General features: G+C 55.8%; 2 protein-coding genes across 5 annotated transcripts in view; one reads left to right on the plus strand and one right to left on the minus strand.

Annotated features, from left to right (window-relative positions):
• The window catches only part of LOC138657775 (uncharacterized), a 67195-nt gene extending 50901 nt beyond the window's left edge, over positions 1-16294 (minus strand). The window contains exon 1 of the mRNA XM_069745438.1: positions 16114-16294. Within this exon, the coding sequence (XP_069601539.1) occupies positions 16114-16145 (32 nt within the window). The 5' untranslated portion in view covers positions 16146-16294. The remainder of the gene's footprint in view (positions 1-16113) is intronic.
• Positions 16274-25505, plus strand: part of TAF1C (TATA-box binding protein associated factor, RNA polymerase I subunit C) — a 119241-nt gene continuing 110009 nt past the window's right edge. The window contains exons 1-2 of one of the 4 annotated variants that reach the window (XM_069745428.1): positions 16274-16332; positions 21482-21616. In XM_069745428.1, the coding sequence (XP_069601529.1) occupies positions 21482-21616 (135 nt within the window). In that variant the 5' untranslated portion in view covers positions 16274-16332. The other 3 variants (XM_069745427.1, XM_069745425.1, XM_069745432.1) reach the window with 3 other exon arrangements.

Genomic DNA, 25505 nt, shown 5'->3' on the forward strand with positions numbered 1-25505 from the left:
ACGCAGGCTTACCACGCAGACGCAGGCTTACCACGCAGACGCGCGCTTACTACATAGACACGCGCTTACCACGCAGACGCACGCTTACAATGGAGACGCAAGCTTGCCACGCAGATGCACGCTTACCACGCAGACGCAGGCTTACCACGCAGACGCAGGCTTACCACGCAGACGCACGCTTACCACGCAGACGCAGGCTTACCACTCAGACGCACGCTTACCACACAGACGCAGGCTTACCACGCAGACGCAGGCTTACCACGCAGACGCAGGCTTACCACGCAGACGCACGCTTACCACACAGACGCACGCTTACCACACAGACGCACGCTTACCACGCAGACGCAGGCTTATCACGCAGACGCACGCTTACCACACAGACGCAGGCTTACCACGCAGATGCAGGCTTACCATGCAGACACACGCTTACCACGCACACGCACGCTTACCATGCAGACGCACGCTTACTATGCAGATGCACGCTTACCATGCACACGCTTACCATGCAGACGCACGCTTACCACGCAGACACACGCTTACCACGCAGACGCAGGCTTACCACGCAGACGTGCGCTTACCACGCAGACGCAGGCTTACCACGCAGACGCACGTTTACTACGCAGACGCGCACTTACCACGCAGACGCAGGCTTACCATGCAGATGCAGGCTTACCACGCAGACACAGGCTTACCACACAGACACAGGTTTACCACGCAGACGCGCGCTTACCACGCAGACGCAGGCTTACCACACAGACTTACCACGCAGACGCACGCTTACCACGCAGACGTGCGCTTACTATGCAGACGCACGCTTACCATGCAGACACAGGCTTACCACGCAGACGCACGCTTACCACACAGACTTACCACGCAGACGCAGGCTTACCACACAGACTTACCATGCAGACGTACGCTTACTATGCAGACGCAGGCTTACCAAGCAGACGCACGCTTACCATGCAGACGCACGCTTACCACGCAGACGCAGGCTTACCACGCAGACTTACCACGCAGACACACGTTTACCACGCAGACGCAGGCTTACCACACAGACTTACCACGCAGACGCAGGCTTACCACACAGACTTACCCCGCAGACGCAGGCTTACCACACAGACTTACCACGCAGATGCAGTCTTACCACACAGACGCAGGCTTACCACGCAGACGCAGGCTTACCACGCAGACGCGCGCTTACCACACAGACTTACCACGCAGGCGCGCGCTTACCACGCAGACGCAGGCTTACCACGCAGACGCAGGCTTACCACGCAGACGCGCGCTTACTACATAGACACGCGCTTACCACGCAGACGCACGCTTACCATGGAGACGCAAGCTTGCCACGCAGATGCACGCTTACCACGCAGACGCAGGCTTACCACGCAGACGCAGGCTTACCACGCAGACGCACGCTTACCACGCAGACCCAGGCTTACCACTCAGACGCACGCTTACCACACAGACGCAGGCTTACCATGCAGACGCAGGCTTACCACGCAGACGCACGCTTACCACACAGACGCAGGCTTACCACGCAGACGCACGCTTACCACGCAGACGCAGGCTTATCACGCAGACGCACGCTTACCACACAGACGCAGGCTTACCACGCAGATGCAGGCTTACCATGCAGACACACGCTTACCACGCACGCTTACCATGCAGACGCACGCTTACCATGCAGATGCACGCTTACCATGCACACGCTTACCATGCAGACGCACGCTTACCACGCAGACGCAGGCTTACCACGCAGACGTGCGCTTACCACGCAGACGCACGTTTACTACGCAGATGCGCACTTACCACGCAGATGCGCACTTACCACGGAGACGCACGCTTACCACACAGACGCAGGCTTACCACGCAGACGCGCGCTTAGGCTGGTTTCACACTTGCGTTTTCATCTGCAGCGTTTTTACCGCGAAAAAAGCATGCGTTTTTCCCCTATCTTTAACATTAAAAACGCATGCGTTTTTTTGTATACGCGTTTGGTCGCGTTTATGAACGCATGCGTTTTTTTTCTGCATGCGTTCATTTGCAGAAATGCAACATGTAGTAATTTTTGCGGCTTTTTTTTGCCGCAAAAAAACGCATGCGTTTTTTTCACAGCAAAAAAAACCTATTGATGTCTATGTAAACGCATGCGTTTTTAAGCACATGCGTTTGTTTGCATTAAAAACGCATGCGTTTTTATTAAAGAAAAAAAAAACAGAAAACACACTGATATGCCACCCCCCACCATAAAGGTGATAAAGAGATCCTAACCCTATCCCTAACCCTATCCCTAAAGGGATCCTAACCCTATCCCTAACCCTACCCCTAAAGGGATCCTAACCATATCCCTAACCCTATCCCTAAACCTAAAGGGATCCTAACCCTAACCCTACCCCTAACCCTACCCCTAAAGGGATCCTAACCCTACCCCTAATCCCTTTAGGGTTAGGATCCCTTTAGGCTTAAGGTTAGGGGTAGTGTTAGGGATAGGATCCCCTTAGGGTTAGGGTTATGATCCCTACCCCTAACCCTAACTATTTCTGTTTATAGTGGGTTTTTTACTTTATTTTGATGATTGGCAGCTGTCACACATTTCTCAGCATGCGTCTAAAAAACGCAAACGCATGCAAAAACACATGCATCAAAAAAACGCAGCGTTTGCACGCGTTTACATGCGTTTTTTCAACATGCGTTTTGAAACGCAAGTGTGAAACCAGCCTTACCACGCAGACGCGCGCTTAACACGCAGACGCACACTTACCACGCAGACTTACCATGCAGACGCAGGCTTACCACGCAGACGCACGCTTATCATGCACACGCACGCTTACCATGCAGACGCAGGCTTACCATGCAGACGCACGCTTACCACGTAGACGCACGCTTACCATGCAGACGCATGCTTACCATGCAGACGCACGCTTACCACGCACACGCACGCCTACCATGCAGACGCACGCTTACCACACACACTTACCACGCACGCTTACCACGCACACGCACGCTTACCACGCAGTCGCAGGCTTACCATGCAGACGCACGCTTACCATGCACACGCACGCTTACCATGCAGACGCAGGCTTACCACGCACGCTTACCATGCAGACGCAGGCTTACCATGCACACGCACGCTTACCATGCAGACGCAGGCTTACCACACAGACGCAGGCTTACCATGCAGACGCACGCTTACCATGCACACGCACGCTTACCACACAGACGCAGGCTTACCACGCAGACGCACGCTTACCACGTAGACGCACGCTTACCACGCAGTCGCAGGCTTACCATGCAGACGCACGCTTACCATGCACACGCACGCTTACCACGCAGATGCAGGCTTACCACGCACACGCACGCTTACCACGCAGTCGCAGGCTTACCATGCAGACGCACGCTTACCATGCACACGCACGCTTACCACGCAGACGCAGGCTTACCACGCACACGCACGCTTACCACGCAGTCGCAGGCTTACCATGCACATGCACGCTTACCACGCAGACGCAGGCTTACCACGCAGACGCACGCTTACCATGCAGACGCAGGCTTACCATGCAGACGCACGCTTACCATGCACACGCACGCTTACGACGCAGACTTACCACGCAGACGCAGGCTTACCACGCAGACGCACGCTTACGACGCAGACGCACGCAGACGCAGGCTTACCACGCAGACGCACGCTTACGACGCAGACGCACGCTTACCGCGCAGACGCAGGCTTACCACGCAGACGCACGCTTACCACGCAGACGCACGCTTACCACGCAGACGCACGCTTACCGCGCAGACGCACGCTTACGAGGCAGACGCAGGCTTACCACGCAGACGCAGGCTTACCACGAACACGCACGCTTAGCACGCAGACGCAGGCTTACCATGCAGATGCACGCTTACCGTGCAGACGCAGGCTTACAACGCAGACGCACGCTTACCACGCAGACGCAGGCTCACCACGCAGACGCACACTTACCGCGCAGACGCACGCTTACGACGCAGACGCAGGCTTACCACGCAGACGCAGGCTTACCACGCAGACGCACGCTTACCGCGCAGACGCACGCTTACGACGCAGACGCACGCTTAGCACGCAGACGCAGGCTTACCACGCAGACGCACGCCTACGACGCACGCTTACCGCGCAGATGCAGGCTTACCACGCAGACGCACGCTTACCACGCAGACGCAGGCTTACCACGCAGACGCACGCTTACCGCGCAGACGCACGCTTACGACGCAGACGCAGGCTTACCACGCAGACGCACGCTTACCGCGCAGACGCACGCTTATGACGCAGACGCAGGCCTACCACGCAGACGCAGGCTTACCACGCAGACGCACGCTTACCGCGCAGACGCACGCTTACGACGCAGACGCAGGCTTACCACGCAGACGCACGCTTACCGCGCAGACGCACGCTTATGACGCAGACGCAGGCCTACCACGCAGACGCAGGCTTACCACGCAGACGCACGCTTACCGCGCAGACGCACGCTTACGACGCAGACGCAGGCCTACCACGCAGACGCAGGCTTACCTGTCATGATCCCAATGGCAGGGGATCACAAAAAGGACAAGCACAGATACAAACAAGCTCTAGGGCGATGGAACCTGAGCTGACCGCGACCCTGAACCTAACACACAAATAAAAGTAGCCGGGGAACGTGCCTACGATGATCCTAGACGTCTCGCTCCAGCCGAAGATCTAACTTCCCCTATCAGAAGAAACACAGACCTCTCTTGCCTCCAGAGAAATACCCCACAGCAAATAGCAGCCCCCCACATATAATGACGGTGAAATGAGAGGAAAGCACATACGTAGTATGAAAACAGTTTCAGCAAAATGAGGCCCGCTAAAGCTAGATAGCAGAGGATACAAAAGTGAACTGCGCGGTCAGCGAAAAACCCTTCAAAAAACCATCCTGAAATTACTTGAACTCATGTGCCAACTCATGGTACATGAAAAGCAATTTCAGCCCACTAGAGCAACCAGCAGCAGAGAATCACATATCTGCAGGCTGGACTAAAAACCAAATTAAGCAAAACACAAAACAGGAAAATCCAAACTTAGCTTGTCCAGAAGGTTCTAGGAGCAGGGAGCAGAGGTAACAAGACACACTGGATACATTGATAACCGGCGAGGAAATGCCAGCAAAGCCAGGTTAAATAGGAAACTCCCATATGCTGATGGAACAGGTGGAACCCAGAAACCCAGGAAAGACAAGTCACCCAGTACCATCAGTAACCACCAGAGGGAGCCCAAAAACAGAACTCACAACAGTACCCCCCCCTTGAGGAGGGGTCACCGAACCCTCACGAGAACCACCAGGGCGACCAGGATGAGCCCTATGAAAAGCGCGAACCAAATCATCAGCATGAACATCCGAGGCAACCACCCAAGAATTATCCTCCTGACCATAACCCTTCCACTTGACCAAATACTGGAGTTTCCGTCTGGAAACACGAGAATCCAAGATCTTCTGTAGACTCTTAAGAGATGTAGGCTGCGTCCAGTCACAAATAGCCTGAACCTTGACGGGATCCATCTCAATAGTAGAAGGGGAAAAAATATACCCCAAGAAAGAAATCTTCTGGACTCCAAAGAGACACTTTGAGCCTTTTACAAACAAGGAATTGGCCCGCAGGACCTGAAACACCTTCCTGACCTGCTGAACATGAGACTCCCAGTCATCAGAAAAAAACAAAATATCATCCAAATACACAATCATAAATTTATCCAGATATTCACGGAAAATATCGTGCATAAAGGACTGGAAGACTGAAGGAGCATTAGAAAGTCCAAAAGGCATTACCAAATACTCAAAATGGCCCTCAGGCGTATTAAATGCGGTTTTCCACTCATCACCTTGCTTTATTCGTATAAGATTATACGCACCCCGAAGATCAATCTTAGTGAACCATTTAGCCCCCTTAATGCGAGCAAACAAATCAGTCAACAATGGCAAAGGATACTGATATTTTACGGTAATCTTATTCAAAAGACGATAATCTATACAAGGCCTCAAGGAACCATCTTTCTTGGCCACGAAAAAAAAAACCTGCTCCCAAAGGGGACAAAGATGGACGGATATGTCCCTTTTCCAAGGACTCCTTAACATAATCCCGCATAGCAGTATGCTCTGGCACTGACAGATTGAACAAACGACCTTTAGGAAATTTACTGCCCGGAATTAAATTTATAGCACAATCGCAATCCCTGTGAGGAGGAAGCGAACTGAGCTTAGGCTCCTCAAAAACATCCCGATAGTCAGACAAAAACACAGGAATCTCAGAAGGAGTAGATGAAGCGATAGAAATCGGAGGTGCATCATCATGAACCCCCTGACAACCCCAGCTTAACACAGACACTGATTTCCAGTCAAGGACTGGATTATGAGTTTGTAACCATGGCAGACCAAGTACTAGAACATCATGCAAATTATACAGTACCAGGAAGCGAATCACCTCCTGATGAACGGGAGTCATACGCATGGTCACTTGTGTCCAGTACTGAGGTTTATTAATAGCCAAAGGTGTAGAGTCAATTCCCTTCAAAGGAATAGGAACTTCCAGAGGCTCCAGACTAAACCCACAGCGATTGGCAAATGACCAATCCATAAGACTCAGGGCAGCGCCTGAATCCACATAGGCATCGACGGAAATGGATGATAATGAACAAATCAGAGTCACAGACAGAATGAACTTAGACTGTAAAGTACTAATGGCAACAGACTTATCAACCTTTTTTGTGCGTTTAGAGCATGCTGATATAACATGAGCTGAATCACCACAATAAAAGCACAACCCTTTTTTCCGCCTATAGTTTTGCCGTTCACTTCTGGACTGAATTCTATCACATTGCATTATCTCAGGTGCCTGTTCAGAAGACACCGCCAAATGATGCACAGGTTTGCGCTCCCGTAAACGCCGATCAATCTGAACAGCCATAGTCATAGACTCATTCAGACCAGCAGGCGCAGGGAACCCCACCATAACATCTTTAATGGCCTCAGAAAGGCCATCTCTGAACTTTGCAGCCAGAGCGCACTCATTCCACTGAGTAAGTACCGACCACTTCCGAAATTTTTGACAATAAATTTCTGCTTCATCTTGCCCCTGAGAGAGGGCCAACAAAGCTTTTTCAGCCTGAATCTCTAGGTTAGGTTCCTCATAGAGCAAACCCAATGCCAGAAAAAACGCATCCGCATTAAGCAACGCAGGGTCCCCTGGTGCCAATGCAAATGCCCAATCCTGAGGGTCACCCCGCAGGAAAGATATAATTATCTTGACTTGCTGAGCAGGGTCTCCAGAGGAGCGAGATTTCAAAGAAAGAAACAACTTGCAATTGTTCCTAAAATTCAGAAAACGAGATCTATCTCCAGAAAAAAACTCTGGGACAGGAATTCTAGGTTCAGACATAGGAGCATGTACAACAAAATCCTGTATATTTTGAACCTTAGTGGCAAGATTATTCAGGCTGGAAGCCAAACTCTGGACGTCCATGATAAACAGCTGGGATCAGAGCCATTCAAAGATTAAGAGGAGGAGGAAGTAGCCAGGCTGCAATAAGGCTAGGCAGCAAACTCTGAGGGGAAAAAAAAAAAAAAACTTCCTCAGACTACTTATCCTCCTACTTCAGCCAATACAATTAACACTTTGTGGTCCGGTTATACTGTCATGATCCCAATGGCAGGGGATCACAAAAAGGACAAGCACAGATACAAACAAGCTCTAGGGCGATGGAACCTGAGCTGACCGCGACCCTGAACCTAACACACAAATAAAAGTAGCCGGGGAACGTGCCTACGATGATCCTAGACGTCTCGCTCCAGCCGAAGATCTAACTTCCCCTATCAGAAGAAACACAGACCTCTCTTGCCTCCAGAGAAATACCCCACAGCAAATAGCAGCCCCCCACATATAATGACGGTGAAATGAGAGGAAAGCACATACGTAGTAATGAAAACAGATTCAGCAAAATGAGGCCCGCTAAAGCTAGATAGCAGAGGATACAAAAGTGAACTGCGCGGTCAGCGAAAAACCCTTCAAAAAACCATCCTGAAATTACTTGAACTCATGTGCCAACTCATGGTACATGAGGAGCAATTTCAGCCCACTAGAGCAACCAGCAGCAGAGAATCACATATCTGCAGGCTGGACTAAAAACCAAATTAAGCAAAACACAAAACAGGAAAATCCAAACTTAGCTTGTCCAGAAGGTTCTAGGAGCAGGGAGCAGAGGTAACAAGACACACTGGATACATTGATAACCGGCGAGGAAATGCCAGCAAAGCCAGGTTAAATAGGAAACTCCCATATGCTGATGGAACAGGTGGAACCCAGAAACCCAGGAAAGACAAGTCACCCAGTACCATCAGTAACCACCAGAGGGAGCCCAAAAACAGAACTCACAACACTTACCACGCAGACGCACGCTTACCACGCAGACGCACGCTTACCACGCACTTACCACGCAGACGCACGCTTACCACGCAGACGCAGGCTTACCACGCAGACGCACGCTTACCACGCAGACGCAGGCTTACCACGCAGACGCACGCTTACCGCGCAGACGCACGCTTACGACGCAGACGCAGGCTTACCACGCAGACGCAGGCTTACCACGCAGACGCACGCTTACGACGCAGACGCACGCTTAGCACGCAGACGCACGCTTACGACGCAGAAGCACGCTTACCGCGCAGACGCAGGCTTACCGCGCAGACGCACGCTTACGGCGCAGACGCACGCTTAGCACGCAGACGCAGGCTTACCACGCAGACGCACGCTTACGACGCAGACGCACGCTTACCGCGCAGATGCAGGCTTACCACGCAGACGCACGCTTACCACGCAGACGCAGGCTTACCACGCAGACGTACGCTTACCGCGCAGACGCACGCTTACGACGCAGACGCAGGCTTACCACGCAGACGCAGGCTTACCACGAACACGCACGCTTAGCACGCAGACGCAGGCTTACCATGCAGATGCACGCTTACCGCGCAGACGCAGGCTTACCACGCAGACGCACGCTTACCACGCAGACGCAGGCTTACCACGCAGACGCACGCTTACCGCGCAGACGCACGCTTACGACGCAGACGCAGGCTTACCACGCAGACGCAGGCTTACCACGCAGACGCACGCTTACCGCGCAGACGCACGCTTACGGCGCAGACGCACGCTTAGCACGCAGACGCAGGCTTACCACGCAGACGCACGCTTACGACGCAGACGCACGCTTACCACGCAGACGCACGCTTACCACGCAGACGCACGCTTACCACGCAGACGCAGGCTTACCACGCAGACGCACGCTTACCACGCAGACGCACGCTTACCGCGCAGACGCACGCTTACGGCGCAGACGCAGGCTTACCACGCAGACGCAGGCTTACCACGCAGACGCACGCTTACCACGCAGACGCAGGCTTACCACGCAGACGCACGCTTACCGCGCAGACGCACGCTTACGGCGCAGACGCAGGCTTACCACGCAGACGCACGCTTACCGCACAGACGCACGCTTACGGCGCAGACGCACGCTTAGCACGCAGACGCAGGCTTACCACGCAGACGCACGCTTACGACGCAGACGCACGCTTACCACGCAGACACACGCTTACCACGCAGACGCACGCTTACCACGCAGACGCAGGCTTACCACGCAGACGCACGCTTACCACGCAGACGCACGCTTACCGCGCAGACGCACGCTTACGGCGCAGACGCAGGCTTACCTCGCAGACGCAGGCTTACCACGCAGACGCACGCTTACCGCGCAGACGCACGCTTACGGCGCAGACGCACGCTTAGCACGCAGACGCAGGCTTACCACGCAGACGCACGCTTACGGCGCAGACGCAGGCTTACCACGCAGACGCAGGCTTACCACGAACACGCACGCTTAGCACGCAGACGCAGGCTTACCATGCAGATGCACGCTTACCGCGCAGACGCAGGCTTACCACGCAGACGCACGCTTACAACGCAGCCGCAGGCTTACCACGCAGACGCACCCTTACCGCGCAGACGCACGCTTACGACGCAGACGCAGGCTTACCACGCAGACGCAGGCTTACCACGCAGACGCACGCTTACCGCGCAGACGCACGCTTACGGCGCAGACGCACGCTTAGCACGCAGACGCAGGCTTACCACGCAGACGCACGCTTACGACGCAGACGCACGCTTACCGCGCAGATGCAGGCTTACCACGCAGACGCACGCTTACCACGCAGACGCAGGCTTACCACGCAGACGCACGCTTACCACGCAGACGCAGGCTTACCACGCAGACGCACGCTTACCGCGCAGACGCACGCTTACGACGCAGACGCAGGCTTACCACGCAGACGCACGCTTACGACGCAGACGCACGCTTAGCACGCAGACGCACGCTTACGACGCAGACGCACGCTTACCGCGCAGACGCAGGCTTACCACGCAGACGCACGCTTACCACGCAGACGCAGGCTTACCACGCAGACGCACGCTTACCGCGCAGACGCACGCTTACGTCGCAGACGCAGGCTTACCACGCAGACGCAGGCTTACCACGAACACGCACGCTTAGCACGCAGACGCAGGCTTACCATGCAGATGCACGCTTACCGCGCAGACGCAGGCTTACCACGCAGACGCACGCTTACCACGCAGACGCAGGCTTACCACGCAGACGCACGCTTACCGCGCAGACGCACGCTTATGACGCAGACGCAGGCTTACCACGCAGACGCAGGCTTACCACGCAGACTTACCACGCAGACGCAGGCTTACGACGCAGACGCACGCTTAGCACGCAGACTTACCACGCAGACGCAGGCTTACCACGCAGACGCACGCTTACCGCGCAGACGCACGCTTACGACGCAGACGCAGGCCTACCACGCAGACGCACGCTTACCACGCAGACGCACGCTTACCACGCACTTACCACGCAGACGCAGGCTTACCACGCAGACGCACGCTTACCGCGCAGACGCACGCTTACGACGCAGACGCAGGCCTACCACGCAGACGCACGCTTACCACGCAGACGCACGCTTACCACGCACTTACCACGCAGACGCACGCTTACCACGCACTTACCACGCAGACGCAGGCTTACCACGCAGACGCACGCTTACCACGCACTTACCACGCAGACGCACGCTTACCGCGCAGACGCACGCTTACCACGCACTTACCACACAGACGCACGCTTACCACGCACTTACCACGCAGACGCACGCTTACCACGCAGACGCACGCTTACCACGCACTTACCACGCAGACGCACGCTTACCACGCAGACGCAGGCTTACCACGCAGACGCACGCTTACCACGCAGACGCAGGCTTACCACGCAGACGCACGCTTACCGCGCAGACGCACGCTTACGACGCAGACGCAGGCTTACCACGCAGACGCAGGCTTACCACGCAGACGCACGCTTACGACGCAGACGCACGCTTAGCACGCAGACGCACGCTTACGACGCAGAAGCACGCTTACCGCGCAGACGCAGGCTTACCGCGCAGACGCACGCTTACGGCGCAGACGCACGCTTAGCACGCAGACGCAGGCTTACCACGCAGACGCACGCTTACGACGCAGACGCACGCTTACCGCGCAGATGCAGGCTTACCACGCAGACGCACGCTTACCACGCAGACGCAGGCTTACCACGCAGACGTACGCTTACCGCGCAGACGCACGCTTACGACGCAGACGCAGGCTTACCACGCAGACGCAGGCTTACCACGAACACGCACGCTTAGCACGCAGACGCAGGCTTACCATGCAGATGCACGCTTACCGCGCAGACGCAGGCTTACCACGCAGACGCACGCTTACCACGCAGACGCAGGCTTACCACGCAGACGCACGCTTACCGCGCAGACGCACGCTTACGACGCAGACGCAGGCTTACCACGCAGACGCAGGCTTACCACGCAGACGCACGCTTACCGCGCAGACGCACGCTTACGGCGCAGACGCACGCTTAGCACGCAGACGCAGGCTTACCACGCAGACGCACGCTTACGACGCAGACGCACGCTTACCACGCAGACGCACGCTTACCACGCAGACGCACGCTTACCACGCAGACGCAGGCTTACCACGCAGACGCACGCTTACCACGCAGACGCACGCTTACCGCGCAGACGCACGCTTACGGCGCAGACGCAGGCTTACCACGCAGACGCAGGCTTACCACGCAGACGCACGCTTACCACGCAGACGCAGGCTTACCACGCAGACGCACGCTTACCGCGCAGACGCACGCTTACGGCGCAGACGCAGGCTTACCACGCAGACGCACGCTTACCGCCCAGACGCACGCTTACGGCGCAGACGCACGCTTAGCACGCAGACGCAGGCTTACCACGCAGACGCACGCTTACGACGCAGACGCACGCTTACCACGCAGACGCACGCTTACCACGCAGACGCACGCTTACCACGCAGACGCAGGCTTACCACGCAGACGCACGCTTACCACGCAGACGCACGCTTACCGCGCAGACGCACGCTTACGGCGCAGACGCAGGCTTACCACGCAGACGCAGGCTTACCACGCAGACGCACGCTTACCGCGCAGACGCACGCTTACGGCGCAGACGCACGCTTAGCACGCAGACGCAGGCTTACCACGCAGACGCACGCTTACGGCGCAGACGCAGGCTTACCACGCAGACGCAGGCTTACCACGAACACGCACGCTTAGCACGCAGACGCAGGCTTACCATGCAGATGCACGCTTACCGCGCAGACGCAGGCTTACCACGCAGACGCACGCTTACAACGCAGCCGCAGGCTTACCACGCAGACGCACCCTTACCGCGCAGACGCACGCTTACGACGCAGACGCAGGCTTACCACGCAGACGCAGGCTTACCACGCAGACGCACGCTTACCGCGCAGACGCACGCTTACGGCGCAGACGCACGCTTAGCACGCAGACGCAGGCTTACCACGCAGACGCACGCTTACGACGCAGACGCACGCTTACCGCGCAGATGCAGGCTTACCACGCAGACGCACGCTTACCACGCAGACGCAGGCTTACCACGCAGACGCACGCTTACCACGCAGACGCAGGCTTACCACGCAGACGCACGCTTACCGCGCAGACGCACGCTTACGACGCAGACGCAGGCTTACCACGCAGACGCACGCTTACCACGCAGACGCACGCTTAGCACGCAGACGCACGCTTACGACGCAGACGCACGCTTACCGCGCAGACGCAGGCTTACCACGCAGACGCACGCTTACCACGCAGACGCAGGCTTACCACGCAGACGCACGCTTACCGCGCAGACGCACGCTTACGTCGCAGACGCAGGCTTACCACGCAGATGCACGCTTAGCACGCAGACGCAGGCTTACCACGCAGACGCACGCTTACGGCGCAGACGCAGGCTTACCACGCAGACGCAGGCTTACCACGAACACGCACGCTTAGCACGCAGACGCAGGCTTACCATGCAGATGCACGCTTACCGCGCAGACGCAGGCTTACCACGCAGACGCACGCTTACAACGCAGCCGCAGGCTTACCACGCAGACGCACCCTTACCGCGCAGACGCACGCTTACGACGCAGACGCAGGCTTACCACGCAGACGCAGGCTTACCACGCAGACGCACGCTTACCGCGCAGACGCACGCTTACGGCGCAGACGCACGCTTAGCACGCAGACGCAGGCTTACCACGCAGACGCACGCTTACGACGCAGACGCACGCTTACCGCGCAGATGCAGGCTTACCACGCAGACGCACGCTTACCACGCAGACGCAGGCTTACCACGCAGACGCACGCTTACCACGCAGACGCAGGCTTACCACGCAGACGCACGCTTACCGCGCAGACGCACGCTTACGACGCAGACGCAGGCTTACCACGCAGACGCACGCTTACCACGCAGACGCACGCTTAGCACGCAGACGCACGCTTACGACGCAGACGCACGCTTACCGCGCAGACGCAGGCTTACCACGCAGACGCACGCTTACCACGCAGACGCAGGCTTACCACGCAGACGCACGCTTACCGCGCAGACGCACGCTTACGTCGCAGACGCAGGCTTACCACGCAGACGCAGGCTTACCACGAACACGCACGCTTAGCACGCAGACGCAGGCTTACCATGCAGATGCACGCTTACCGCGCAGACGCAGGCTTACCACGCAGACGCAGGCTTACCACGCAGACGCACGCTTACCGCGCAGACGCACGCTTACGACGCAGACGCAGGCTTACCACGCAGACGCAGGCTTACCACGCAGACGCACGCTTACCGCGCAGACGCACGCTTACGGCGCAGACGCACGCTTAGCACGCAGACGCAGGCTTACCACGCAGACGCACGCTTACGTCGCAGACGCACGCTTACCGCGCAGATGCAGGCTTACCACGCAGACGCACGCTTACCACGCAGATGCACGCTTACCACGCAGACGCACGCTTACCACGCAGACGCAGGCTTACCACGCAGACGCACGCTTACCACGCAGACGCAGGCTTACCACGCAGACGCACGCTTACCGCGCAGACGCACGCTTACGGCGCAGACGCAGGCTTACCACGCAGACGCAGGCTTACCACGCAGACGCACGCTTACGACGCAGACGCACGCTTACCGCGCAGATGCAGGCTTACCACGCAGACGCACGCTTACCACGCAGACGCACGCTTACCACGCAGACGCACGCTTACCACGCAGACGCAGGCTTACCACGCAGACGCACGCTTACCACGCAGACGCACGCTTACGGCGCAGACGCACGCTTACGGCGCAGACGCAGGCTTACCACGCAGACGCAGGCTTACCACGAACACGCACGCTTAGCACGCAGACGCAGGCTTACCATGCAGATGCACGCTTACCGCGCAGATGCAGGCTTACCACGCAGACGCACGCTTACCACGCAGACGCAGGCTTACCACGCAGACGCACGCTTACCGCGCAGACGCACGCTTATGACGCAGACGCAGGCTTACCACGCAGACGCAGGCTTACCACGCAGACTTACCACGCAGACGCAGGCTTACGACGCAGACGCACGCTTAGCACGCAGACTTACCACGCAGACGCACGCAGACGCAGGCTTACCACGCAGACGCACGCTTACCGCGCAGACGCACGCTTACGACGCAGACCTACCACGCAGACGCACGCTTACCACGCAGACGCACGCTTACCACGCAGTTACCACGCAGACGCAGGCTTACCACGCAGACGCACGCTTACCGCGCAGACGCACGCTTACGACGCAGACGCAGGCCTACCACGCAGACGCACGCTTACCACGCAGACGCACGCTTACCACGCACTTACCACGCAGACGCACGCTTACCACGCACTTACCACGCAGACGCAGGCTTACCACGCAGACGCACGCTTACCACGCACTTACCACGCAGACGCACGCTTACCGCGCAGACGCACGCTTACCACGCACTTACCACACAGACGCACGCTTACCACGCACTTACCACGCAGACGCACGCTTACCACGCAGACGCACGCTTACCACGCACTTACCACGCAGACGCACGCTTACCACGCAGACGCAGCCTTACGCCTTGTTTTTACTCCGCACGCAATGCTGCGTGGGCATGCGGTGAAATGTGTTTGTGTTGTTTATGGTGGAGGTGGTGACATCAGTGGACATGTGCAGTCTGAAGTGCGCATGTGTATCGACCGCGTGCATGCGCATGTCCTAGCGGAACATAGACAGTGATGCTTTCATGCCCTCATCCTCCTGCGCAGATTTGATGCCTCAAAAAATGCATCATGTTGTGTTCACCGCACACCGCTAAACAACGCGGGCATAAACGCATGTTCCTGCGCACACAATGTTATCTATCTGCACGCAAGACGCATGCGCAGAGGCCCTCAGCTACACACAGCGCACACATAGGCTAACGCGACCCTCAGGAAACTGTGTCCTATGTCCAACTCCTGGGGAAATAAGCAGCAATGGCCCCTGGGAGAGGAAAAAACAGCAGAAAGATAAAGGATGGTGACGTCATAGAGAAAAGTATGAGGTAAAATACCACCGAAAACGAAACACCGATGACGTCACAGCATGTGACTTCCGCCATCTTACCTCTCACGTAAGCTTCCGTCCGATCGAAGCATTTAGGTGTACCAAGATGGCGGACCCTGGGTCACGTGACGAGGGAGGAGTCACGTGTATAACGCTATTTCGCTGATTTCTAGACTGTGATCACGTGGGGCATGGAGCTGCCGCGCGATTGGCTGGAGCAGTGTTGTGCCGGAAGTAGAGACGAGACTGCGAACACGTGCGGGGTGTGAGTGACTGCGGGTGAGGAGAGGAGAGAGGAGGAGAGGACGGGCGAGAAAACGGGTGAGAGGAGGAGGAGAGGAGAGGACGGGCGAGAGAGGAGAAACCGGAGATAGGACGGGTGAGAGGAGAGACTGGAGAGAGGAGGACGGGCGAGAGGAGGAGAGGACAGGTGAGAGGAGGAGAAACCGGAGAGAGGATGGGCGAGAGGAGGAGAGACTGGAGAGAGGACAGGTGAGGGGAGGAGAGGACGGGCGAGAGGAGGAAAGGAGAGACTGGAGAGAGGAGGAGCAGAGGACAGGCGAGAGAGGAGAGGACGGGCGAGAGAGGAGAAACCGGAGATAGGACGGAGGAGAGGAGAGACTGGAGACAGGACGGGTGAGAGGAGAAACCGGAGAGGAGAGGAGGAGAGAGAGGAGAGGACGGGCGAGAGAGGAAAGGAGAGGAGGAGAGGTGAGAGAGGAGGAGAAACCGGAGAGAGGACGGATGAGGGGAGGAAATGAGAGACTGGACAGAGGACGGGCGAGAGGAGAGGACGGAGAGACTGGAGACAGGACGGGTGAGAGGAGAAACCGGAGAGAGGAGAAAACGGAGATAGGACAGGTGAGAGGAGGAGAAACCGGAGAGAGGACGGGTGAGGTGAGGAAAGGAGAGACTGGACAGAGGATGGGCGAGAGGAGGAGGAACCGGAGAGAGGAGGAGAGGACGGGTGAGAGGAGGAGAAACCTGAGAGAGGACGGGTGAGGGGAGGAAAGGAGAGACTGGAGAGAGGACGGGTGAGAGGACGGATGAGAGAGGAGGAGAAACCGGAGAGACTGGAGACAGGACGGGTGAGAGGAGAAACCGGAGAGAGGACGGGTGAGGGGAGGAAAGGAGAGACTGGAGAGAGGACGGGCGAGAGGAGGAGGAACCGGAGAGAGGAGGAGAGGATGGGAGAGAGGAGGAGAGGACGGGCGAGAGGAGGAGAAACCGGAGAGAGGACGGGTGAGGGGAGGAAAGGAGAGACTGGAGAGAGGACGGGTGAGGGGAGGAGACACCGGAGAGAGGACGGGCGAGAGGAGGAGGAGGAGAAACCGGAGAGAGGATGGGCGAGAGGAGGAGGAGGAGAGACTGGAGAGAGGATGGGCGAGAGGAGGAGAGACTGGAGAGAGGATGGGCGAGAGGAGGAGAGACTGGAGAGAGGACAGGTGAGGGGAGGAGAAACCGGAGAGAGGATGGGCGAGAGGAGGAGAGACTGGAGAGAGGACAGGTGAGGGGAGGAGAGGACGGGCGAGAGGAGGAAAGGAGAGACTGGAGAGAGGAGGAGCAGAGGACAGGCGAGAGAGGAGAGGACGGGCGAGAGAGGAGAAACCGGAGATAGGACGGAGGAGAGGAGAGACTGGAGACAGGACGGGTGAGAGGAGAAACCGGAGAGGAGAGGAGGAGAGAGAGGAGAGGACGGGCGAGAGAGGAAAGGAGAGGAGGAGAGGTGAGAGAGGAGGAGAAACCGGAGAGAGGACGGATGAGGGGAGGAAATGAGAGACTGGACAGAGGACGGGCGAGAGGAGAGGACGGAGAGACTGGAGACAGGACGGGTGAGAGGAGAAACCGGAGAGAGGAGAAAACGGAGATAGGACAGGTGAGAGGAGGAGAAACCGGAGAGAGGACGGGTGAGGTGAGGAAAGGAGAGACTGGACAGAGGATGGGCGAGAGGAGGAGGAACCGGAGAGAGGAGGAGAGGACGGGTGAGAGGAGGAGAAACCTGAGAGAGGACGGGTGAGGGGAGGAAAGGAGAGACTGGAGAGAGGACGGGTGAGAGGACGGATGAGAGAGGAGGAGAAACCGGAGAGACTGGAGACAGGACGGGTGAGAGGAGAAACCGGAGAGAGGACGGGTGAGGGGAGGAAAGGAGAGACTGGAGAGAGGACGGGCGAGAGGAGGAGAGACTGGAGAGAGGATGGGCGAGAGGAGGAGAGACTGGAGAGAGGACAGGTGAGGGGAGGAGAAACCGGAGAGAGGATGGGCGAGAGGAGGAGAGACTGGAGAGAGGACAGGTGAGGGGAGGAGAGGACGGGCGAGAGGAGGAAAGGAGAGACTGGAGAGAGGAGGAGCAGAGGACAGGCGAGAGAGGAGAGGACGGGCGAGAGAGGAGAAACCGGAGATAGGACGGAGGAGAGGAGAGACTGGAGACAGGACGGGTGAGAGGAGAAACCGGAGAGGAGAGGAGGAGAGAGAGGAGAGGACGGGCGAGAGAGGAAAGGAGAGGAGGAGAGGTGAGAGAGGAGGAGAAACCGGAGAGAGGACGGATGAGGGGAGGAAATGAGAGACTGGACAGAGGACGGGCGAGAGGAGAGGACGGAGAGACTGGAGACAGGACGGGTGAGAGGAGAAACCGGAGAGAGGAGAAAACGGAGATAGGACAGGTGAGAGGAGGAGAAACCGGAGAGAGGACGGGTGAGGTGAGGAAAGGAGAGACTGGACAGAGGATGGGCGAGAGGAGGAGGAACCGGAGAGAGGAGGAGAGGACGGGTGAGAGGAGGAGAAACCTGAGAGAGGACGGGTGAGGGGAGGAAAGGAGAGACTGGAGAGAGGACGGGTGAGAGGACGGATGAGAGAGGAGGAGAAACCGGAGAGACTGGAGACAGGACGGGTGAGAGGAGAAACCGGAGAGAGGACGGGTGAGGGGAGGAAAGGAGAGACTGGAGAGAGGACGGGCGAGAGGAGGAGGAACCGGAGAGAGGAGGAGAGGATGGGAGAGAGGAGGAGAGGACGGGCGAGAGGAGGAGAAACCGGAGAGAGGACGGGTGAGGGGAGGAAAGGAGAGACTGGAGAGAGGACGGGTGAGGGGAGGAGACACCGGAGAGAGGACGGGCGAGAGGAGGAGGAGGAGAAACCGGAGAGAGGATGGGCGAGAGGAGGAGAGACTGGAGAGAGGATGGGCGAGAGGAGGAGAGACTGGAGAGAGGACAGGTGAGGGGAGGAGAAACCGGAGAGAGGATGGGCGAGAGGAGGAGAGACTGGAGAGAGGACAGGTGAGGGGAGGAGAGGACGGGCGAGAGGAGGAAAGGAGAGACTGGAGAGAGGAGGAGCAGAGGACAGGCGAGAGAGGAGAGGACGGGCGAGAGAGGAGAAACCGGAGATAGGACGGAGGAGAGGAGAGACTGGAGACAGGACGGGTGAGAGGAGAAACCGGAGAGGAGAGGAGGAGAGAGAGGAGAGGACGGGCGAGAGAGGAAAGGAGAGGAGGAGAGGTGAGAGAGGAGGAGAAACCGGAGAGAGGACGGATGAGGGGAGGAAATGAGAGACTGGACAGAGGACGGGCGAGAGGAGAGGACGGAGAGACTGGAGACAGGACGGGTGAGAGGAGAAACCGGAGAGAGGAGAAAACGGAGATAGGACAGGTGAGAGGAGGAGAAACCGGAGAGAGGACGGGTGAGGTGAGGAAAGGAGAGACTGGACAGAGGATGGGCGAGAGGAGGAGGAACCGGAGAGAGGAGGAGAGGACGGGTGAGAGGAGGAGAAACCTGAGAGAGGACGGGTGAGGGGAGGAAAGGAGAGACTGGAGAGAGGACGGGTGAGAGGACGGATGAGAGAGGAGGAGAAACCGGAGAGACTGGAGACAGGACGGGTGAGAGGAGAAACCGGAGAGAGGACGGGTGAGGGGAGGAAAGGAGAGACTGGAGAGAGGACGGGCGAGAGGAGGAGGAACCGGAGAGAGGAGGAGAGGATGGGAGAGAGGAGGAGAGGACGGGCGAGAGGAGGAGAAACCGGAGAGAGGACGGGTGAGGGGAGGAAAGGAGAGACTGGAGAGAGGACGGGTGAGGGGAGGAGACACCGGAGAGAGGACGGGCGAGAGGAGGAGGAGGAGAAACCGGAGAGAGGACGGGTGAGGGGAGGAAAGGAGAGACTGGAGAGAGGACGGGTGAGGGGAGGAAAGGAGAGACTGAAGAGAGGACGGGTGAGGGGAGGAGAGGACGGGCGAGAGTAGGAGAAACCGGAGAGAGGACGGGCGAGAGGAGGAGAAACCGGAGAGAGGACTGGCGAGCGGAAAGGAGAGATTGGACAGAGGACGGGCGAGAGGAGGAGGAACCGGACAGAGGAGGAGAGGACGGGCGAGAGAGGACGGGAGAGAGGAGGAGGAACCGGAGAGAGGAGGAGAGGATGGGCGAGAGGAGGAGAAACCGGAGGGAGGACGGGTGAGGGGAGGAAAGGAGAGACTGGACAGAGGACGGGCAAGAGGAGGAGAGGACGGGCGAGAGAGGACCGGAGAGAGGAGGAGAGGACGGGCGAGAGGAGGAGAAACCGGAGAGAGGACGGGTGAGGGGAGGAAAGGAGAGACTGGAGAGAGGACGGGCGAGGAGGAGAGGGGAGAACGGGCGAGAGGAGGAGAAACCAGAGGAGGGGCGGAGAGGACGGGCGAGGGGGGTGGTGAGACCGTAGAGTGGACGGGCGAGGGGGGTGGTGAGACCATAGAGAGGACGGGCGAGGGGAGGAGAGCACAGTTGCGGTGGAGGCGAGTACTGCGTTACTGCCCTGTGTAGTATACACAGCTCTGGCAAAAATGAAGAGACCTCTGCAGAATGTTCAGTTTGTCTGATTTTTCTCTTTTTCTCTATTTTTCTCTATTTTTTTTCTGAAAGGATAAATGGTCAAAATTTTTTAAAACCCAGAGCTTTCAGACTTCAAATAATGCAAAGAAGACAAGTTCATAATCATTTATAAACAACAATACTAATGTTTTATCTCAGGAAGAGTTCAGAAATCAATATTGTGTGGAATAACCATGATTGTTAATCCCGGCTTTCCTGCATCTCGGCAGCTTTCCTCCAGTCTCTCACGGCTCCTGGGTGACCTTACGCCGCTTCTGGTACAATAATGTCAGCAGCTCTTCTTTGTTTGCTGGATTGTGACGATCCATCATCCTCCTGATCACATTCCTGAGGTTTTCAGTGAGGTCAGGGCTGCAGATTGGGCGGCCATGACAGGGATGTGTTGTGTTGGTCTTGTAATATTTGCCAGAGCTGTATAGTGTATAATGGAGGGTGGTGGTGATATGGAGACTCTGGAGCTAATCTCCCCGGCCTCATCGCCTCGCACTCACCTGGCCTACAGCACCACTGTCCTCCCCATTCAGGAGGCGGTATCTCACTAACTTTTGTGTGCGCTCCCTCTTCTTCTCCCTTCTACACAGATGGCGTTCCCGTCTCCACTGTTTCCAGGTTTCTTTGAAGAGGGTTCCACTAATCGAGAGGCTGCAGACATCTCATCTGTCCTGGGATGGGGGGAGTGTGGCCAAGTGTTGGACACTATCCGAGCCCCCAATAAGGTGAGTGCATGCAGGATGTCTGCCGGTTTCAGTGCTTTGAGGGACGTGATCCAGGAGACTGGTTCCTGGTGACTTCCAACCATCCAACATTCAGCATAGTTGCTGCCGGACTCTACAACTGGCTCTCCATTTTGGATCTGTGGCTAGGCGGCTCCCTGGTTGGAGAAGGCCGCGGGGCTCGTCCTTACTGGCCGCGGGCGAAACGCGCGTTGGGGTAGCTGACCAAGACCGGGACAGGACCTGCCGCACCTAATATGGGTAATTAAACTTTATCCTGTTTACGCATATTTGCACATTATCTGTCGAGAGGCATATGGTAACCTTACTGGTATTGAGCACCAAGTTACACTTTGAAGTCGAATTACCACAGCCTATCAACAGGTTGATATATTTGATGGCAGTATACTAGTCGCATACTTTTGAATAGATACTTATGTTGGGCATACCCAGCAGTGTCCTGGTCCGTGATCTCTGGTTTATTTGATGTACTCACGGATTTTTTCACATGATTTTATATATATGGTACATGCTTTTTGTCTTGTGTACAGTTGTACTTTGTTTAATAAAAATTAACCTAAGATTATTCACTTTTTGGCAATTTCTTGGACTCATAGTTCTCCTTAGTCATATGATTGTGATTAGAGTCGCCATTAGTACGTTTGTTTGTTACTTATAACTGATGTTCTGTTGGTATATATTCTCACACATCCCGTTGGTTTGTGGATGGTACGGCGTGGTTCTGATCTTCTTACACCCGTACAAATTGCAGAACTCCTGGAACACCTCCGCTTCAAATGCTGGTCCCTGATCGGTCAGCACCTTCTCCGGGTACCCATGGGGTCTACAGAAGTACTGCTGGAAGGTTTTGGCAGCCGTCCTAGCCGTTAGATCTTTGACCGGCACGACTACCAGGAATCTGGAGTAGTGGTCCACAATGGTGAGAGTGTAGGTATAACCTGACCGCCTAGGTGTTAGCTTTACGTGATCCAGCGCGACCAACTCGAGCGGCCGTTTGGTGATGATGGACTGCAAGGGAGCCCGTTGGCTGTCACGATCCTTGCGGCGTAGGCTACAGGGGCCACACTCTCGACACCACTTCTCGATGGCTTTCTTCATGCCAATCCAGTAGAACCTACCACGGAGTAGCCTCTCCAGCTTCCTCCATCCGAAGGGTCCTGCCCCATCGTGGTACGCTCCCAGGACCATTGGCACATCTTGTCTTGGGACCACGATCTGCCATACCAATTCGTGAGTGCGTGGGTCGATTCTCCTTCGGCACAGCTTGCCATCGCGAATAAACAGTTTGCCCCTCTCCTTCCACAACTGTAATGCCTCCGGTGGGTCATCCGGGCCGGGATGCAAACCTGCCTACGTCAGGAGCTCTTTCACCCGACGGACCGCAGGGTCACCATCCTGGTTCTCTGTCCACCCGTGATGGGGTAGGGGATTCAACGGGGCGCCTTGTTTATTCCTGCGCCTGTTCTCCACCTGATGGGAACACTGGGTTGCCTTGGGGCGATGGAAAGCGGGCAGCTCTACCTCTTCAAATGCTTCTGGATCTTCCCCCGTTTTGGGCAAGTGAGGCATTCGGGACAATGCATCGGCATTCACATTCTTGTGCCCCGCCCAGTACTTGATGGTGAAGTCGTAATTGGACAACCGGGCCATCCACCGCTGCTCCAGGGCACCGAGTTTTGCTGTGTCCAAGTGCGTTAGTGGATTATTATCTGTGAAGACGGTGAATTTTGCTGAGGCCAGATAGTGCTTGAACCTCTCCGTCACAGCCCAAACGACGGCGAGGAACTCCAGCTTAAAGGATCTGTAGTTGTACGGGTTCCTTTCAGTGGGGCGAAGTTTCCTGCTGGCGTAAGCGATTACTCTCTCCTTGCCCTTCTGGACCTGGAACAGCACAGCTCCCAGACCCACGTTGCTGGCATCCGTATACAATACAAACGGTTGGTCGTATTCCGGGTAGGCTAGTACTTCCTCTCCCGTCAGTACCGATTTCAAGCAAGTGAACGATCCTTCCAGTCCGTCGTTCCAATCCAACGGGGCATTCTTATCCTTGGGTTTCTTGGGCTGGCCCACCAACAGGTCTTGCAACGGCGCGGCCTTCTTGGCGAAGTCCTTGATAAACCTCCGGTAGTAACATAGTAACACAGTTAGGCCGAAAAAAGACATTTGTCCATCCAGTTCAGCCTATATTCCATCATAATAAATCCCCAGATCTCCGTCCTTCTACAGAACCTAATAATTGTATGATACAATATTGTTCTGCTCCAGGAAGACATCCAGGCCTCTCTTGAACCCCTCGACTGAGTTCGCCATCACCACCTCCTCAGGCAAGCAATTCCAGATTCTTACCGCCCTAACAGTAAAGAATCCTCTTCTATGTTGGTGGAAAAACCTTCTCTCCTCCAGACGCAAAGAATGCCCCCTTGTGCCCGTCACCTTCCTTGGTATAAACAGATCCCCAGCGAGATATTTGTATTGTCCCCTTATATACTTATACATGGTTATTAGATCGCCCCTCAGTCATCTTTTTTCTAGACTAAATAATCCTAATTTCGCTAATCTATCTGGGTATTGTAGTCCCCCCATCCCCTTTATTAATTTTGTTGCCCTCCTTTGTACTCTCTCTAGTTCCATTATATCCTTCCTGAGCACCGGTGCCCAAAACTGGACACAGTACTCCATGTGCGGTCTAACTAGTGATTTGTACAGAGGCAGTATAATGCTCTCATCATGTGTATCCAGACCTCTTTTAATGCACCCCATGATCCTGTTTGCCTTGGCAGCTGCTGCCTGGCACTGGCTGCTCCAGGTAAGTTTATCATTAACTAGGATCCCCAAGTCCTTCTCCCTGTCAGATTTACCCAGTGGTTTCCCATTCAGTGTGTAATGGTGATAGATTCCTTCTTCCCATGTGTATAACCTTACATTTATCATTGTTAAACCTCATCTGCCACCTTTCAGCCCAAGTTTCCAACTTATCCAGATCCATCTGTAGCAGAATACTATCTTCTCTTGTATTAACTGCTTTACATAGTTTTGTATCATCTGCAAATATCGATATTTTATTGTGTAAACCTTCTACCAGATCATTAATGAATATGTTGAAGAGAACAGGTCCCAATACTGACCCCTGCGGTACCCCACTGGTCACAGCGACCCAGTTAGAGACTATACCATTTATAATCACCCTCTGCTTTCTATCACTAAGCCAGTTACTAACCCATTTACACACATTTTCCCCCAGACCAAGCATTCTCATTTTGTGTACCAACCTCTTGTGCGGCACGGTATCAAACGCTTTGGAAAAATCGAGATATACCACGTCCAATGACTCACCGTGGTCCAGCCTATAGCTTACCTCTTCATAAAAACTGATTAGATTGGTTTGACAGGAGCGATTTCTCATAAACCCATGCTGATATGGAGTTAAACAGTTATTCTCATTGAGATAATCCAGAATAACATCCCTCAGAAACCCTTCAAATATTTTACCAACAATAGAGGTTAGACTTACTGGCCTATAATTTCCAGGTTCACTTTTAGAGCCCTTTTTGAATATTGGCACCACATTTGCTATGCGCCAGTCCTGCGGAACAGACCCTGTCGCTATAGAGTCCCTAAAAATAAGAAATAATGGTTTATCTATTACATTACTTAGTTCTCTTAGTACTCGTGGGTGTATGCCATCCGGACCCGGAGATTTATCTATTTTAATCTTATTTAGCCGGTTTCGCACCTCTTCTTGGGTTAGATTGGTGACCCTTAATATAGGGTTTTCATTGTTTCTTGGGATTTCACCTAGCATTTCATTTTCCACCGTGAATACCGTGGAGAAGAAGGTGTTTAATATGTTAGCTTTTTCCTCGTCATCTAC

Source organism: Ranitomeya imitator, chromosome 1 (genome assembly GCF_032444005.1).
Source record: "Ranitomeya imitator isolate aRanImi1 chromosome 1, aRanImi1.pri, whole genome shotgun sequence".
NCBI lineage: Eukaryota > Metazoa > Chordata > Amphibia > Anura > Dendrobatidae > Ranitomeya > Ranitomeya imitator.